The sequence below is a fragment of the Puntigrus tetrazona genome, chromosome 7, assembly GCF_018831695.1.
Source record: "Puntigrus tetrazona isolate hp1 chromosome 7, ASM1883169v1, whole genome shotgun sequence".
NCBI lineage: Eukaryota > Metazoa > Chordata > Actinopteri > Cypriniformes > Cyprinidae > Puntigrus > Puntigrus tetrazona.
The window spans coordinates 19,747,755-19,763,090 of NC_056705.1; the positions used below are offsets into that span (position 1 = coordinate 19,747,755).

Here is a 15,336-nt window from a genome sequence, read left to right on the forward strand (position 1 = left end):
GGTCTGCTGTGCCTCTAGAGCGTTTAGAACTGCTCGAGAGCTGAAAGCTAAAATGGTTAAAATGCTGTCTGATTTGATGTCGTAGACTCACCTGTGGATATGGAAAAGAGCCCAGCGCCAACTGCCAATGAAATAACAGAGGAAAAGTTAAGTTAAGTTAAAAGGAAGCACAGTGGAATAATCACATAATCACTCACACACACACACACACACAAACTCGCTTAAGCACATGAGCTTTTACCAATACAGCTGTGATGGACGATGTCTCAAACAAGATTTCAGAACAATCAAAGCCTAACATGAAAATACTAAAATCAATTCCTAATAATGCATTGTACTCATTTTTTGGCCATTCAATTGGATATTAATTGCAATTAAATTAGAAAGAATATACTGTTTATAACAAACTTACATTAAATCCATTTTGTTGAATAGAGTGTTTTATATTTAAGTGGAAATTAAGTAGTTATTTTGTAAGTAAGAATTAAGGGGTTAATTCAGAATTTTCATTTATATCAACTAAAGAAAAAAAACTTCAATGCCATGTCTTTTGAAACTGTAAGTCTGTACAATATATAGTCAAGAACTGTTTAGAAACTTTAGTATGTTAGTGAACACTTCAGATTAAGTGTTCTTCTTTAAAGAATGAAAAAAGATGCCCTGTTATTTAATTAATATAATTATTTATAATCATGTATTTTCAAAAAAGTATAGAGTGCACAATCAATACAGTACAGTAATTGCATTTAGTTTTCAAAAGGGTTCAAGTAGCACTAATATTTATAATCCTGTCTACATCCCAGCATCACAGCAGGTGTATGTGCTTCAGCAGGTGTTATTCTGTGAAGTCTACAGCACATGTTGGAATAAAGAACAGATGTGGAAAATGCAGCAAACCCAGAAGGAAAAGTCAAAGTAAAAATAAAACTATTTTCAAACCTTACTTTAATTACATTTAATTGCATGCAGCGCATTCATTTATTAAATCTAACATGCTCATCTCAGTTCAGTAGATGAGTTCAATTCATTAGTTAAGAATTCTGCCAACAGAACATAGAAGTAATTCACCCAAATTGCTTAAACATTCCAGCAGCCGAGCCGAATCGATCACGTCCCTAACAACATGCTAAGTTCAATACTAAATCATAATCAAATCAATATACTGTTCATCAACTCATGATAATGTCAATCCATATGACCCTTGATATTTCCCTCCCTAAACGTCTCACTGATAATATCTAACAGTATTGATAAATACAATCAAGGGACTGAGTGGAGGGATACAATAACAATTCATCACAGCCAATGAGAAGCGCTGACAATTACAAAATGGGAATCAATAAAGCCGATGAGAACTACCAGCACGGCATTTTCAGTACACGAGTCAAACCACCATATTAAAATCTAATCCACTCATACGTACAGTTCTTGCTGTTGGATTCTGCTTAGAAAAACATCCATTCCAAAAAAAAAAAAACTAAAATCACTACACTCATACACCTCTCCTCTCTTTTTCAGGAACAAACACTCTCACACACACACACACACACCTCTGGAACAGAGAACACAGCACTCTAATTACTGGACGTTCTGCTGGCTGAGTGATTGATAGCGTTTTGCCACACTGACTCCAAATCTTTCACTTTTACATGCACACACGAACACACACACATTCATTTTCTTTAATGTTTTACTACACGCGCTTTAATTCCATCCCCTTGTATTAATCGCATTTTTATATATAGAAACCACATGCATGCACACAAAATCTTATTCCTTACTTTATGCTCACATGTGAATTTGAAGGGAGAGGGTCCAAAACAATAGCAGAGCAGTGTGTGTATGTGTGTGTGTGTGTGTGTGTGTGTGTGTAGCAGTCAGTGGGAGATCTTGAGTGTGATCCATGCATAGCTGTAGGCCAACATCTGTTTGGACAGGCTGCCTGCAGGGACTATCAACTACACTCAGCAGAAACACTGACACTGGTCCACCCGATCTATGAATGCTGAGCTATATGTATACATTGGTGTTTATAAGAAATTATTATATGGCTGTTTTACCTCCATGAAAGAGATTGCTACGCTCCACACGTCCGAGTGAATACCATACTGTTCCCCTGATATCCGCTCTGGCTATAGAGGCAAAGACACATAAAGAAGCATGACAATACAGTGTACAATTCTGCATATGGATTGTACTTACGAGTAAGAATGTGGCACTGAAGGCCATATATACAAGCAAATCGTCTGTGTAAGCTATTTAACAAGTTCTATTATCTAAATGTGTGTGTGCATAAGTGTATATCACACTGCATACTTTTTTCCATATAAAAGCATTTGACTGTATTGTGTCCTTTACAGATACATACTTGACTGGGGGCCTTTACAACCACATATGTACAAGCTATGCATTCTCTATTCAGGTAATATAACACGAAAGCATCTGAAAAGAAAGACTATTACAGGTATGAATGCAGCTTACCGCCATGTAAGCATTGGTCCCGACGTATGTTTTTGCGATTGAGTTCACCAACTGTGGAATAAAGTAGAATTATACATGGCCTTCATGAATCTATTTTGAGGGGGGGGAGTCAATTGTTACGAATGTGGTTGTAACTCCTGAAACTTGCCATTGTGTGCCGCATGAAAAATAGACCTGTTATTCATGTTTCAATGCTTTATACAGATAGCAAGCACTATATAATCACTAGTGCAGTGAATAAGCAAGTAAAAAGATATTATAAATGCTTATAATATAAAATTCATCTAAAAAATATTTTTAAGTGTTTCTTCAAATCTCAAGCGTGAACAGTAATATTAATCACTTAAAATGATGAGCAGACAGATAAATACATTTAAAATAGTAACCCTTTATAATATATTTTGATTTGTTAACATTATTTAACATTAATAAATTAACAAATTCTGTAACAAGAAATCATTCATACATTAACACATTCTGTCAAAGGATAATATATCCATTGTCATTCATAACACTTAACTAGCAACTAAACCTGAAAAAAAATCTTCAAAACTAACTAACAAACAAATTCCTTTTACTTACCCTAACAGCTGATGTAGATCTTAGCATTGACAGTATTATATATCTAGTACCATCACATTTCAACCTTAAAGTTGAAACATTACCCCTCTGTGACAGTGAGAAATAATGTGGAGAAGCCATCACATTCGGTCCTCTGATAGAAGCATCTCTGTTTAAACATTGAAATATAGCAAGTGACCTGAGCTCTCTTCCATAAGCTAAAGGACAGAGTAAGAGGAACTGATTTAAATCTACTGAAAAGAGTGTGTTATTGTGGAGTGTTATTGAAATGCCAGCCTGGTTTAATTTTAGTCTGTACTCTCACAGGGGAGAGACAGTGAGATCTGGGCACAATGGCACATGTCAGCAATGACAGGACAAACATAATGGGAGCGTTCCCCCGTGCCCTGACGTGCATCTGTGTGCGCGTGTGTGTAAATGAATAAGAGAGACATGGGTTTACTATACAGTGTCATGGTCTGGACAGGCACAGAGGAAAACAGACACGCGCACCTCATCCAGGGGTCAGCTTCAGCTTGAATCTCTTCGGGGAACATGGGTATGAATATTAATTAAAAGAGGGCCGTTTGGAGTGATTGGGTCCCATTGTTGGACTCCTGAGTGTATTAGAGGTGGAGAGACTGATGCTGACTTTCTCAGTCTGAGCTATTGTCTCCAGCCACACGCACGCACACGCCGACACTCACACATACACTGAATATCTGGTCACTGTGGTAATTACAAAGAGCTGGAATTGAGAGGAGAGGAGCAATCTAAGGGGTTGGGGAGCAAAGGCAAAAAATCCCTGGAGGAATAAGATCGAGAAAAGAATAGAGACTTTGAGACTGATGGGACAATGGCTGATCTGAGTTGACGGTGCTCACAACATACGTACACATGAGAGGCACTTGTGCATGTTCAGGCAGACAAACAAACATGCACACAAATAGTTTCAGGATTCAAATGAACATGTACCTGTGTGCTGACTCCAAAGTCACACAGTTTAACTTGACCCCGTGTGTTAACCAGCATGTTGGAGGGTTTCACATCTGCACAGAGATACAATGCATTTACACAGAGACTTAAAATTACATATGTCGACATTATAAATGTAACTACATTACTGAACACCTTTATTGTAATATGAAGAGTTCAGATGTTTTTATTTATTGCGTATTTTATTATTATTAGGCAAATTCAACGAATAACCTGTACATTAATTATATCAATGGTCAGCTAGTTGATTTATAATGGTCAATATCAAAAATTGTAATATTATTTAATATGATTGCATTTTTACACATTTAACAAAACAGCAGATTTCTCACCTCTGTGTAAAATCTTCAGGCTCCAGAGGTACGTTAATCCTTTTACCACCTATAGACACACACACATACACACACACACACACACACAGTCACACTCATTGAAAACAAGCTCAGAAGAGACTCAAAAGGGTATGAGAGCTATGTCTGTAGAGGATAGAGCTGTAAATTATCTGAACAGTGGAGTATCTTTGATTATTGTGAGAAAGTGTGAGGAAGAGGGTAATGAGGGTCAAAACCGAGAGCAATGACAATTCAGCACTAATAAAATGTTACAAGGACAAAGCACACATACACACTGGTCTGAGTTGTAACAGATTCTTGGACACGCCAAAAATACTAAAATTCCCTGATAAGCTTATTCGGTAACAGTTTCATGACTAGAAGAGGACTCACCGCCACAGCAATTCTGCCCAAGACATGCTCTGGGATTCTCCAGTAGACATCCAGAGAACCACCTACGTTAAAAACAAATAAATACAATTAAATTTCACATTTTTTGGGAGTGATGCTTTCTTTTGTTATTGTTGCCTCCCAGATGCCCTACAAATGTCAAAACAGATGAGACCTACCATCCATAAACTCAGTGCATATCGATATTCTGTTCTCCACAAAGAAAGCACTGTAGAACTTTATGATGTATGGAGAATCACACTGTAAACAAGATAATCAAATATATCAATATATCTCACTATGTGAAACCTTTTATATGTCCAGAACACATTTAGCATTTTATCATTAATGTACATTACCACTGGAAAGTTTGGGCTCTGTAAGATTTTTTTAAATGCTTTGGAAGATTGTGGTGCTTAGTATTTTTGTGGAAACTGTAACATCTTTTAGGATTCTTTAATATGACTTGAAGAAAATTATTTTTCTGTATACTTTTTGGCCCTCAGTTTATTGGCCAAACTTGAATAACAGTTTGAGAAATTTTGAATGATTCACTGAATGGTTCTGAATGATACGTCGTTATTATTTGCTTCATTAAGACTTTGGTTGATAGTTATTTGTAGAAAGTCATGTAATGCTAATGTGGCAGTATTTCATTCAGAATGTGAAATTGGCTGATTATTCTGTGTGACTGGCTCGTTGTTGCAAAGGGTGATTTGTAATAAATTAAGGTCTATCCCGCAGCTGTTGTCAGAGCAGGTTACAGGAACAGGTGGACTGAACTACATAGGCATTGATCCCTGAATAATTCATGACACTTCTTTTATATTTATCACAGTCATACACCTAATCTGAAAGCTGAAACCACACACAGGTCTAAATGAATTTGGTTTTTACCTGGAAAGTGGATCCAAACTTTTCCAAGAACATTGAGAGTATTCACGTGTTACTTTTCACAGACACTTTCGAGACTAACAAAGTGACACTTGAGTGCAAAATGCTAAAGTTTAGTTATTGAGAGGGAGGTAAGAAAACTGATATGACCAAAGCATCATAAGTCACTGGTCATACTGGGAGAGCACATTTTGAAAATTACCTCTGGAAAAGAAGAATGAAATACAAATATAGTACCATCCTATAGCTACAGATTAAGTAATCAAGCAGGGATAAAAAGAGGTTCAGACCTTATAAAGGATCTCAAGCTCTGACATGATCTGCTTCTGTAGCTCCACAGTGATGTCGAGAGGAATAACCTGCATTAGAAGCATAAGACCAGCATTTCAAAAAACACATTCACAATGACCATTCTGAACTATCAAATGATCAACTGAATTTACACTCAAACCAAACTCTTTAGCAAATGTGTTATATCAAACTCACATGCAATGCTAGACACTTCACATTCTTTTTTTCACCAACAATTTTACATCAGGTAAATACAATTTGCAAACATAAGCAGTCATTCGAGTATTCTTTTCTGTGCATCAATACTTGTTTCAGCTTGTGAAACATGCTTAAAGAGTTTCTCGTCAGACAGCACAGGCTAAATAGAAAATTAAACAACCTACCACTTAAAAATATCAAAAGCAGGCATTTAAACTCTCAAAGAGATGTTCCAAGGCCAAGGCAGCCTATAATATTACAAAGTTTTGAAATAAAAACAGTTGGTTTATTGTTGCAACCTAGGTGTTTGATCTCTCTCTTCTCCACTTTTGTAACGAAGCAGCGACTAGCTAAAATGCTTCTTTAGTTAAGGTTAGATTATCAGCCTCCCACTGAAATAATTGATTACAGGTAAGGCAGTAAGGCAAGGCCACGCAGTTAAAGCTCATCAGAGATCACTTACAGCCTTAGCCAAATAGATAGCCCTGCTCGAGCAGACCTAGGCAGAGCGCAGACAGAAAGATGAGCAGACACAGCAGAAGAAACGAGAGGAGAGGAGGACAGATAGGAGATAAGACAGAAGAGAAGTGAGAGGATAAAAGTAAACTAAACAGATGTCAATGAGAACGATGGGAAAGGGGAGGAGGCGAAAAAAAAGTAAGAAAAGAGTGGAAGAAATGACAGAACAGAAACCAGCTAAGATAGAAAAAGAAAGAGCCGCTCAGGTGTACGAGGGCCACAGGTTCTCAATCATGCTTAAGTGAGGCAATGTGTGTAGGAGTGCTGGATTTGCTCTTTTGTGCTCTTCAATTAGTAGAGCACTATTAACATCTCCAGTGGTTATTCATTGCATCTTGCCGCAGTGAAGTCCACCTGTAACAGAGCCACCTGAGTTCACCTCTTTTGCTCTGCAGATACTTTTCTATTAAAAAAGCAAACTGGCTGCATGATTTTCTTACCCATTAGTTCAATGTCTGCTATAATATCACATGTTGGGTCTTTATGTGTTCTCATGTTTTTTTTTTTTTTTAATGTGAGCCAAATAGCTCTACCAATATGTAATCTACAATATATTGTTAGATCTAAGGATTTATTAAGCGCACTAAGGAAAATAAGTGAATTTGAAAAGTTAAGATACTGCTTTCAGTTCCAGAGCCTGTATGCAGTGACTTATGTTCTTACCTTCACTGCTACAATTCTCTTCCCAAGCAAGTGGTAAGCTCTGTCAGAATGAAAAGAATTGTACAATAAATGGCAATGCAAATTTTCTTAGCAGTACCTTTGTAAATTGTACAAACAAACACATCAAAATGTATATGCACTCTACTCTTCAAAAGCTTAGGTACGCTGCTATAAAGTAAAGGTAAAGACAGTTATAGTTAAAAAAAATCTATTTTAAATAAATGCTATTCTTTTGAACTTTATACTCATCAAAGAATCACAAAAATAAGCAGCAGAAGTGTTTTCAACATTAAGTATAAGAAATTTTTCTTAAGCACCAAATCGACATATTAGACTGAATTCTGAAGGATCATGTGACAACTTCTTTTAAGAACATCACAGTGTCTTACGGACCCCAAATTATGTGACATAACGCACAAACAGACTCACACACATAAATTTATGTGTGTGATATTTGACATGCGGGTCACTTTTAAAAGCTATGTTATTTGTATTTGTATTTTTTAATTAAACATTTAAAACATTGTTTAAGCATCCAAACACTTTTTGTAGCCACCGTATGCAAAATAATAATAAAAAAAAAAAAACATTTGGGACAGACATTTAATGATTGACATCCAAGGGTGGAAACTATGTTCAGGGTTTTGTTTAAGTCAGAGCAACCTGAGATGTACATCCATATGACTAAGTAAGACCCTCAGGTGCTTTTTAAACATTTGTATTTATTTACAGATTATCAGAGGTTTAATCGCTACGAAAAAAGAGCTCGGAGGAGGGGTGTCCTCATCCCAAGTGTCAAATGCAGGTGAGGTCAACCCTGAGTCAGTCACCTGCGAAACCTCAGACATTCTGAGCTGTGGAGCGTTATCAGCTCCGTTCCTGTTTCAGCGTGAGCTCTCCCAGACAGGCCTCCTGTTACAGGTCGAATTAACGGCAAAGCCGCAATTATTTAATTATGATCCTTGCTCATTCCGAGCAGTGGATCTGGTTACTGCAGTAGGTGCTGAAGAGGGGTTGGGTTACAATAACCCACGACACGGTCCATTCCACCAGATAATATACTATAACAACAGACAGCTGCCAAACGAGGGTGGATTCAACAACACAGACGCACATTATGCATGTTTGTGTAAATGAGAAAAGAAACAACAAGAAAAAGACTGATTTGATGATGAGAATCTCTGTATGTATGTGCATATACGCCTACAGTAAATAAATTGGTAGTGGTTTGTGTTTGAGACGGCGCATGTGATTTATGGGAAATAGATGGCTGATCTGGTTACGGCTCCAGACACCTCGTAACTCCGGCAAGCCTTTAATTAATGTCGCTCTAAGTGACGCGACGGCTAACTTCCCTCATTTAGGACAAAGACACTCGATCCCATCTCACCTCAGTGTCCTCCGCAGGTACACTTTACACTCCGGAACATTCTGAGATGCTCAGTGAGACGCTTATTGTTATTAGAAAAGAAATATGTAGTGGAAAATTAAATGTTCAAGTAATTGTGAAGAAAAACAAAACAGAAGAGTCAAAATAAAAAATGAGAACAGCTATATCTGATGGCGGTGGTACGGCTCATGGCTAACTATCGGAAGTGACTAGTTTCACTTTACGCATGTAGCGAGTCATAAGCATCACCACTGCGCCCTTGAACAAGACTTTTAACCCCAAGTCTCTTCATAAGGATTGCCTGTGTAATATATAAGCTATAAGTTGCTTTGGATAAAAGAGTCTGCTTAATGACTGTTTACTACTACTATTAAATACCACTATTTTCTGTAAAGCTACTTTGCAACGATTGGTATTATGAAAAGCACTATCCAAATGAACTTGAATTAAATTGAATTACTTACTAATGCCAACTCAACCAATGATGTTGTCTAAATGTTTGCTTCAGGACATTCTGAACCGTAATGTATCCTACTAAGCCCATCCGTGAAGTTCAGCTAAAGTCCTTGAACTTTGACCCTGCCGAGTAAGTCATGCTGCGATGACTTAAGACTGACAGGAGCGTGGTCAGGACGAGGTGACGTAGTGACGTGTGGTCCTGACCCCCGTAAATGTGTCCCTATTCTCTGTTTGTTATTTACACTCCAGAGCCCGAGGTAATGAAAGCTCTGTCATGCAGTATTCATGGATCTCTCGAAGACAGTCATCCCATGCATGTGCGTTTGCAGACGAACACACACGCACGCAACCACACAAACAGGTTTCGGTTACAGCGGCCAATGCGGACCAGACAGTTCTCTCAGTCTCTTTCTCCATGCCATCTAACCTGAGATGACCAGATGATCACCTCACCTGAAAGAAAGCCACAAAGAGATGTGCGCGAGAAGAAACAAAGCCCACAGCAATGGTTCTCACCCGGTGGGTCGTGACCCGTAAGTAGTTCTAATAGGATCACAAATGGTAGGGACAAAAAAATGCCAAAGGCAAATAATCACAAATAAGCAAAAGCTTGTATTTATGTATGTGTCTATCTAATATACATAGTACACACACATATATTAAATAATGGTTCGCATGGTTTGTGCTGATCACAATGCATTTTTAGCAGTGGGTTATTGGTTGCCAAGAGCATGAAACCAATTCAAGAGAAATTTAGAAAGTGACATTGGTCTACATCAGTCATGTGGTATATTTTTGCATCTATGCCTATATTTGTTCAGAATTCTAGTGTATGAATTTAAGAATGTTTTTGTTTACTTTATCTTCTCTCGGATATGTGACCAAGAAACATGCTTACAAACACAGCAACACAATATCAAGGGGTGCAGGTTAGGTGAAAGCCTTACAGAAAAAAAGTATTTATTCCTAAGAAAAGCAATTTAAGTGAATACCCTTGGCGCCATCCTGCATGCAGTCTGATGGTCACAAAGGTGTGTGTTTTGCATAAAGGAGAGTGCGTGTATGTGAGTGAGCACAGTAGAGGTGATCGAGGACAGCTGTGGAGATGGATGGGAGACTGGCCTAAATTTCCCTACGAGCAACATAAGAGATTATATTACATTTCACCTGCCGCTACCTGTACAGCACTGCAGCTGTCAGTCTGAGCAGGAAACACAATAACAGCAAATGTTACCCTTCTTTAAAGATCATGAATATGTAGTGAATACAAAACCAAAAAAATTCTTGATATTACAGTTTTGCATTGGTTTTATTGCCTGTTCCACACAGACTGCCTATGTTCAGAACGGCTCAAAAAAAAAAAAAAAACACAGGAAAAAAGGTTTGAATTAGGAGATGAATGCAAAATTCAGCAGTTTCTTTTGTTTGAGGGGGAAAAATAATTCTAGGCAAACACATTTAGTGCTGAGCTCGCCAGACTGCATTCTTGTCTGGGTTGCAGTATTGGCTTTTTTAAAATGGTTGAACAATTTCCAACAACCCAGAGGTGCTCCTCCAGTAAGAGAGGCGTAAGACGACAGTCTGTGTGATCCACAAAAGCACACAGAGCCTTGTCTACAGTCGCTAGGTTCAAGAAATTAATGAAATGAATTGTGAGTGCAAGACGATGACCTTGCCCTGTCCTGTATAGGCTGTGGTATATAGCTTTGGCATAGAAAGGAGTTTTAAAGAAATCAAAAAGAGTCACTTCAACTTCACGAGCACTAAATCAGTGTCATCTTTAACTGGCGTGTCTCAAGACATTTAATGAATCATAATATTGGGAGGTCATTGAAGGATGAGCACACGTGAGACCAGTGTAGAATTAATCAGAACATGAGTGCAGACAACAAAACACTTTTTCCTTTTCAGTTATACGCATGATTCAATTTGCTGGCTCTGGTTAAAACCTATAGATTGCGCTAAAGGGTAAAGAAGGCCTTTGAAGAGGCTGACCACAATCAGTCTAATTAAATCTCAAGGTAAAAACCACGAGAGCAACACTCACTTGTAAACTGTTCCTCCATTTCCATGGCCAAGCTGCTCCTGGTACTGGAGGTCATGTTCATTTATCTAAACAAACAGTGAAAAAACAGAGAAAGACTCTGCAGTTATCCAAAGAGAACAGACTCTAAATAATTTGGGGAGGGGATGAATTTCTTTGGTGGGTATGTGTACGCATGCATTTGTAAACTTATCTCTGTGAGATTGACACTACAGCAGTAACGCAATGTGTAAAATATTATTATAAAATGAAGTAAGCTGATGAATTAAGAGACGAAACAAAGAAAGACAGAAGATAGAAAGCAAGGCAAAAACAAGAGAAATGTTACAGTTGTAACAGCAATATTAAGTGGGGAAAAAAAAAAACCTACCAAGGGCCACAAAAAAAGAAAAAAAAAAGTAGTGTAAGATCAATTGACCCTTCAGCAAAGAGCTTGATTAACAGGCAATCTGACCAATAATAATGCCGAATCCACTATCTTATGCATTTATGTTTATTTTGTGTTAAAATTGAAAAAAGACAATTGGTTCGCGCACCACTTGAGGTCCTACAGCAATCTGTCACACATTAAAGACCCACAAAACCATACTGGCTTGTCAAACATAGCAACAGTAACTAAGAAGGGCGGGTTTTTGCGAAGGGTTGGCTGTGGACAATTTACAATTGTGACCCTGAACCACAAAACCAACAGCCAACCATACACTGTGTGGGCCAAAATTACATTTTTAATTTCTGCAAAAAATGTTTTGGATTTTAATTAAAGATAATATTCCATGAAGATGCTTTGTAAATTTCCTACTGTAAATGTATCAACGTTTAATTTTTGTTTAGTAATATGTGTAGATAAGGACTTAGATTGGACAATTTGGCGATTTTCTTAATATTCAGATTTTTTGCACCCTCGTTTTGAACCCTTAGATTTTCAAATAGTTCTATCTCAGCCCATATTGTTCTATGCTAACAAACCAAATATCAGTGGAAAGCTTATTTATTCATTAAGTTTTCAGGTGATAAAAAATTACTCTTCTGACTGGTTCTGTGGTCCAGCGTCACATTTTATAAATGTCTGATTTAGAAAAGGACAACAGCAGAAAGTGATGGTAATTTTAATGACAATTTGTTTGCCTGCTGTCTTTCTTCAACTTTGATAAAAGCCATCAAAATGGTCATTCAGACCATTTTGACACCAAGTGGCCAGAGGGACCGGTACGTTTTATGTGCAAATGTCCTCTAAATCTTAATTTGAATATAGCAGATTCCATAGGGCCAGAGTATCTCTGAGGCTGACGAAGCAGAAAAATACTGTGAAGATCACTCCGGTAATATTCTGACCTGACCTGTAAATTAATTTAATAATTCCAGCCATGAAGGACTATTTTTTACATTCAGCTTTGAACTGATACATGCATGTAACAAATCAACTCCTACTGAGAACAGCTGTTTCCTTTTAATTCATGTCTAACATTTTAGATGTCAAATTTATAAACTTTTTATAATTATAAACATTTTATAATAATAAATGCTATTATAAATAAACAATGCTATTATTATTATTATTTACATCAGCATTTTTCATTAGTATATTATTATATTTAATTATATTTTCTACCAAGTAACATGATATTATTTCCATATATCAAGAACTATATGCCTTATCAAGTGCCTATTGTAGGAGTAGTAATTCCCTGATGTGAAGTCAAAGCTCTGCTGACGGGCCACACCCTGACTATTGGGACCCAGTGCAGTTTATCTGATTAGGTTGAAGTGTGTGTGTGTGTGTGTGTGTGTGTGTGTGCGTGTGTGTGTGTGTGTGTGCGTGTGTGAGGAAGGATGCTAGTGCTCCATTAACTGTGAGTGTTACAGGTGTCACAGGGGATGTGACTGTCTTAATTGTCTATCTGACACACTTTTGTTGACAGACTGGCCTGTGGAAGGAGGAGAAAATGTGACAGGAAAATGAGGAGGGGTGAGGAGAAGGACACACAGATACAGCGCTGATCACTCAAGATAAAGATCTCAACCCTACCGAAGAGAAAGGGTCAGAAAGCAGCCCTTTAGGAGCAATCAATAGAAGCCTTTGCACATTTGCACACATGAGTTGTGGTGACAAATGAACTTGGATAAGCGATATCAAGCATCTCTGGTCGAGTGGTAACAGCATCACAAACAAGATAATCAATTACAGTACAGTATGCTTGTATTAAAATGTATGCAGAATTTAAAAAGTGTTTGTGTTGTAAAGGGAGGGCTACTACACCTGTCCATTTGTCAAAATCTTCTTAAGCTCAGCTGAAGATTTCTTTAAACTGCTGAAGTGAAAAGACAAGGTGTAACATTTTGTAAAGATGACTCAATAATGCTTTGCAAAAACCTTGAATGAGTAAATTGTTTAGAGTTGTCACTTCACATTAGAAATGCAAGATGAGAATAATTTGTCTAGTATGATCTGCTGCACTTCATTTCCCCACATCACAGCTGAATAACGCACGCTGGCCTTCAGAATGCAAGCCTTTGTTCGGTGCCAGGGGGTTTCATTCTCTAAGACAGAATCTAATTCATACTGAAAAAACTGTGTTTGCTGTATGTTCAGGGCACGAAGACCGCAAACTCCTGTTAGCGTTTCTCTTTCTCTTGTAAAGAGAATGACATTATTGAGACTATATAAATCAATATCACTTTTAATTCAGCTTCAAAAATATTTTCAAAAGCCAAACTGCAACCATTCACAACAAGGCCCAATTGATTTATATTTATTTTCCTTAAAAAAAAAAGTTAATTATTCCTTTAATTACTTTTAATACATTTTCCACTTATACCATGGCAGATTTCCAAAGCTCAAAGACTACATAAAGGGACAAAACCACCTATAAATAAACAGGAATTAAATTGGTAACATACATCATTGCTCAAAATGTTGAGGTCAGGAACATTTTTTAAAAGCAGTATCACAGAGGCGACTTTTTGTTAATAAATGTTTGAAAAATAAGGTACAAAAAGTAGTATTGGTAAATATTTGAAAAATTTAAAGTAACTTTGTATTCAAAAATAAGATTCATTTTAATATAAATTATATTCATGTCAAAGCTAAATTTTCTTAGCACATTATTAACTCATTATTCAGTCTTCAGTGTCACATGATTTGTATGAATATTCTGCTTTGATACTCACTTCACTGTAAATGTTAAAAGAAAACAATGCTACTAATATCAGATTCCACTGCTTAGTGATATATTTCAAGTGTTGACCAAGCAGTAAGGAAAACTTTATATAGACATTGATATTTAATGCATTTCAGTGTATGTTTAATAGTGTCCAACAAAACTAATCCAAATATATTTTATAGTCAACTATTGATTTCGTTAAGGTATTTGTAATGAATTATTTGTAAATAGATCCATATTTATAAATAAAAGAAACGTTGGTAATAAGATTTTTCTCTCAATGAGGGCAGGCATGATCTGGGATCACTCACCTATCATTGGACCTGGAATCAGCCGCAGAGGAGCCCCTGCCACTCGAGGATTCGGGCCGCGTGTTCACCTGCGGGCAAACAAAGACAATCAGAGCCCTGTGCTAATTAACCTGTGATTCAACAGCAAACTGCCTGGTTTGGCCGCAAGGTTAATTGGCTTTTGTGAGGGAGACATATAGAGAGGGAGAGAAATAAAGAGAGAGGCTTGAGGAAAGGGGTCACTCCATCTATCAGGCAAAATTAAATATAACTCTGGAAACATCCTTGAATTTAAAAAAGAAAAAAAAAAAAAAAGAATGAATCAACATCACGTCCTTTATTTGTCATTAAAGAGGATTCATGAAGCTGCTTGTCAGAGCCATGCTAACAGATCACAGTGGGAGAATGAAGGAAAAATCTCAAAGAGAGTCTCTATATAAATAAGTAGATTAATTGAGGTCTATAGGTCGTATAGTGTCGTGTGGTAAAGCAGCGATTCTCTTCTTAATTAGTGTCTATGAAGACCTCATTTAGGTCGGTTTATCAGGGGTTTTTTATTCTCTTCAAGCCAATTAATCCAGAATGGGAAAAAACATTGCAAAACAAGAAAAAGATGTCCGTATCATACTATTTAAACAAACAGAAACTACACCACTCTAAGCCTGGG

At 37.1% G+C, this 15,336-nt stretch overlaps 1 protein-coding gene across 4 annotated transcripts in view; it reads right to left on the bottom strand.

The window, feature by feature from the left end:
• The window catches only part of map2k5 (mitogen-activated protein kinase kinase 5), a 43,284-nt gene that overhangs the window by 21,633 nt on the left and 6,315 nt on the right, over positions 1 to 15,336 (bottom strand). For 3 of the 4 annotated variants that reach the window (XR_006251373.1, XM_043244631.1, XM_043244633.1), the window contains 12 exons: positions 14,691 to 14,758; positions 13,476 to 13,527; positions 11,222 to 11,286; positions 7,326 to 7,365; positions 5,945 to 6,013; positions 4,940 to 5,021; positions 4,764 to 4,825; positions 4,371 to 4,419; positions 4,018 to 4,091; positions 2,482 to 2,532; positions 2,061 to 2,132; positions 92 to 121 (listed from right to left, as the gene is read on the bottom strand). Coding sequence is in view for 3 of the 4 variants with exons in the window: in XM_043244631.1 (XP_043100566.1) it covers positions 92 to 121; positions 2,061 to 2,132; positions 2,482 to 2,532; positions 4,018 to 4,091; positions 4,371 to 4,419; positions 4,764 to 4,825; positions 4,940 to 5,021; positions 5,945 to 6,013; positions 7,326 to 7,365; positions 11,222 to 11,286; positions 13,476 to 13,527; positions 14,691 to 14,758 (714 nt within the window). In the remaining variant the exon portion in view is untranslated. The remainder of the gene's footprint in view (positions 1 to 91; positions 122 to 2,060; positions 2,133 to 2,481; positions 2,533 to 4,017; positions 4,092 to 4,370; positions 4,420 to 4,763; positions 4,826 to 4,939; positions 5,022 to 5,944; positions 6,014 to 7,325; positions 7,366 to 11,221; positions 11,287 to 13,475; positions 13,528 to 14,690; positions 14,759 to 15,336) is intronic. The other variant, XM_043244632.1, reaches the window with a different exon arrangement.